At 37.0% G+C, this 3,718-nt stretch overlaps 1 protein-coding gene across 1 annotated transcript; it reads left to right on the forward strand.

The window, feature by feature from the left end:
• Nucleotides 1–623: 623 nt before the first annotated feature.
• Nucleotides 624–3,499, forward strand: LOC145034234 (acid beta-fructofuranosidase-like). Its single transcript, XM_078982611.1, has 5 exons — nucleotides 624–1,103; nucleotides 1,247–1,255; nucleotides 1,563–2,419; nucleotides 2,492–2,653; nucleotides 2,839–3,499. The coding sequence occupies exons 1-5, from the start codon at nucleotides 686–688 to the stop codon at nucleotides 3,337–3,339; spliced, it is 1,947 nt and encodes a 648-aa protein (XP_078838737.1). The 5' UTR covers nucleotides 624–685; the 3' UTR covers nucleotides 3,340–3,499.
• Nucleotides 3,500–3,718: the final 219 nt, after the last annotated feature.

The following is a 3,718-nucleotide window of genomic DNA, read 5'->3' on the forward strand; positions in this document are numbered from 1 at the left end:
TCATGACACACACTTAATAGTACGAATACATGTTTTAAATGATGAATCACAACATTTTGATGAATAAACGAAAAATTTTAATGAAGAATTTATGCTTTTAAGAAGTGTCGATGTTTTTTTTTGATGAAGAACAGTTGACGTTGATGTTTTTTTTATGAAGAAAAGATGACGTTAATGAAGAACAGATGATGTTGATGAAGAAAGTGGAACGATCCAGATGAATGAATGACATATAATGTTAATGAAGAACAGAAGAATAAGTTAGTAACTAAACATGCAGATTACCCAAAACCATAGGGATCATACGTGTAATTTACTCTTTTTTTTTTTTTTTAATTTAAAAATTACAAATAGATAATAGAAAATTAAAAAAATACTATATATTATATATTAAAGGCAAAATAGTTTTTAAGAAAAAAAAAACCACAACTAATTGTAATTTACTCTAAAAAAAAAAATATAGCAGAGAAAATGTTGGCTGATATACCTTCCAAAGAAAAATATAAACACTCTGCTGTGTTCCACCTATTGTTCAGAACTATATGTACCTGACAAATTCCACCTCAGCATATATAATTTCCAAATCTCTCGTATTTGGCGAAAATTTGTTATAAATAGGGTTGCCAGTATCTACCTGCAAATCACGTTCACCATAAACATCTTTTGAGTTTTGACTACCTTTCACATGATGGCTTCTCCGACAGTCTCAGACCTTGAAAACCCAATCACCACCTCCGCCCTTCCCTACTCCTACGCCCTATTGCCTGACGGCGAACAACCCACCGGAAATGATCGCACCACCCGCCCATCCAGAAAGACAGCCCTCTTTCTTGTGTCTGTGTTCTTGGCTGTTGCCTTTCTTGTGGCATTGTTCGCCGGAAACAGGCCAATGCTTCTCAAAAATTTGAACACCAGTCCGGTGCCATCCACGGCGGCAACTCCGGAAAAGGTAACACCTTTATCTCGTGGGGTGGAGAAAGGTGTGTCGGAGAAATCTTTTCTTCCATTGTTGGGCGCAGATAATTCGTATCCATGGAGCAACAACATGTTGGATTGGCAAAGAACTGCCTTTCACTTCCAACCCAAGAAAAATTGGATGAACGGTAAATTATTTTTTTCTTAATTACATACACACAGAAAATTTGAGCTAAATTTCACATTATGAATGTGATTAGAACATCATTACTTATATTTTCTTCTTTTGTTTTTTTTGGCATCGCTGTGGTGATCGCGATTCTCTCTTCAGATCCAAACGGTAAGTTCAAAACTCATTTGGTTTATATATAAAATTTTATATTATTTATAAAAATATATAATTATGAGTTAAAGTGTTTAATTAATAAAACACTACTTTTGTCCTAAGGATGGCCCACTCTCGTTTTCGTGATTTATTCATACAAGAAAACAAAGTATGATTAATAGTATAGTATTCTTTATTTATCAGATTATTCTTAAAAAAGCATATCCATACTTTCAAACTTCAAAGTTACAACTGAAAAGGAAGAAAGAGAACATCCTTTTTAAGCACTTTTTAACATTATTTTAATTAAAATATATTTCAGGTCCAGTTTTTTACAATGGATGGTACCACCTGTTCTATCAGTATCATCCCGATGCTCCGGTGTGGGGCAAAATCGTTTGGGGCCACGCCGTCTCCAAAGACTTAATTAACTGGCGCCACCTCCCCATCGCCATGGAAACCGACCAGTGGTATGACGAACAGGGTGTCTGGACTGGTTCCGCCACCATCCTTCCCGACGGTCAACTCGTCGTACTTTATACCGGATCCACCAACGAATCCGTCCAGGTCCAAAACCTAGCTTATCCAGCCGACCCATCTGACCCGCTCCTAATCAACTGGGTCAAATACCCCGGAAACCCGGTTCTCGTCCCACCACCCGGTATCGATAATAAAGACTTCCGTGATCCAACAACCGCATGGAAGACCCCCGAGGGAAAGTGGCGAATCACCATCGGTTCTAAGATCAATAAAACCGGTATTTCATTGGTTTACGACACAGAAGACTTCAGAACCTTTGAGCTTTTAGACGGGTTGCTCCATGCTGTTCCGGGCACGGGTATGTGGGAATGTGTGGATTTTTACCCGATATCAAAACAAGGCGAGAATGGTCTTGACACGTCAGTAGATGGGCCCGGGGTCAAACACATAGTCAAAGCTAGCATGGATGATGACCGAAATGACTATTATGCCATCGGTACTTATGATGCCCATAAGGGAAAATGGACCCCAGATAATCCTACATTAGATGTAGGAATCGGGTTGAGATACGATTATGGAATCTATTACGCCTCAAAAACATTTTTCGACCAAAACAAACAAAGAAGAGTTTTGTGGAGTTGGATTAAAGAGACCGACACTGAAGCCTCCGACATTAAGAAGGGTTGGGCTTCTGTCATGGTATGCTTAAAAACCGTTACAAATGTTAATATTGTCCAACATTTATTTATCATTTTTGTATGTTTTTCACAGGGAGTTCCTAGAACAATTGTGTTGGATAAAAAAACTCAAAGCAATATAATTCAGTGGCCCATTGAAGAAATTAACCGATTGCGGAAAAACCTTACGGTTTTTAAGGATGTCGTTTTAGAAGTCGGCACACTCGTGCCACTCAACCTGTCTTCTGCATCTCAGGTAGTTGATATATTTTCCTTTTTGTTATGTTAGTAGTAGAATTTATCTCCAAAAGAGTCATACAGAGAAATGATAGACTACAACATATATTAAAGTAAAAGTAAATGAGACTATGTTTAGCTGTCATTGTCATTAAAACTAGTTTGTATATGATTGGTTATAAGATTTCGAATTATATTTTACAGCTAGATATTGTGGCTGAGTTTGAAGTGGATAAGAAGACAGTGGAGCGATTAAACGGAGCCGATGTTGCATATGATTGTGCCAAAAATGGTGGAGCCGCAAAACGAGGTGCATTGGGACCATTCGGATTTTCAGTCCTTGCACACGAAGGTCTAGCTGAACACACTCCCGTCTATTTCTATGTTGCCAAAGGAGTTGATGGGAACCTTAAAACATTCTTTTGTGCTGATCAATCGAGGTCATCTAATGCTAATGATGTCGATAAGTCTATTTATGGGAGCATTGTCCCAGTTCTTAAAGGTGAAAAGTTATCTATGAGAATCTTGGTGGATCATTCGATAGTTGAAAGTTTTGCACAAGAGGGAAGATCATGTATCACTTCACGTGTTTATCCAACAAAGGCTATCAACAACAATGCTCAATTATTCTTGTTTAACAACGCTACAGCAACCAAAGTTACCGCCTCAGTCAACATATGGCAAATGAATTCTGCTCATGTCTAATTAGATGTTAAATATATTATTTGTTCTATTATTGTTTAAAATTGATCTAAGAGTGGGAAAAGATATCCCTAAATTCTTTTGTATGTAATCATCCTTCCGATGTCTTATTTTTGTACATGATAGTGAAGAATTCAAAGAAAAGTTGTGTGTTCTTTATACCTATACATTCTTTTAATAGAAGGCTTAATCACAAAAATGGTCAAAATGGTATGCTAAATTGGGAACGAGGATATCTTGATTCGCGAAATGGTAACTTGTCATACATAATTCAATTTCTTTGCCAAACACGAAACCACATATCCTATACATTCCAAATTCTTAGTTACCTTTTTTGTGACATGTCTTGTAACATCACAAAAATATGGACAAAAAATTTCAT

This window comes from Lactuca saligna, chromosome 3 (genome assembly GCF_052625555.1).
Source record: "Lactuca saligna cultivar CGN05327 chromosome 3, ASM5262555v1, whole genome shotgun sequence".
Taxonomy (NCBI): domain Eukaryota; kingdom Viridiplantae; phylum Streptophyta; class Magnoliopsida; order Asterales; family Asteraceae; genus Lactuca; species Lactuca saligna.

What these genes read in the sequence shown, in the direction of transcription:
- LOC145034234 (XM_078982611.1), top strand. Translation starts at nt 686, where the DNA reads ATGATGGCTTCTCCGACAGTCTCAGACCTTGAAAACCCAATCACCACC. An exon ending in AGGGTTGGGCTTCTGTCATG is followed by an intron (nt 2,420 to 2,491) that starts GTATGCTTAAAA and finishes TGTTTTTCACAG; the next exon opens with GGAGTTCCTAGAACAATTGT. An exon ending in ACCTGTCTTCTGCATCTCAG is followed by an intron (nt 2,654 to 2,838) that starts GTAGTTGATATA and finishes TATATTTTACAG; the next exon opens with CTAGATATTGTGGCTGAGTT.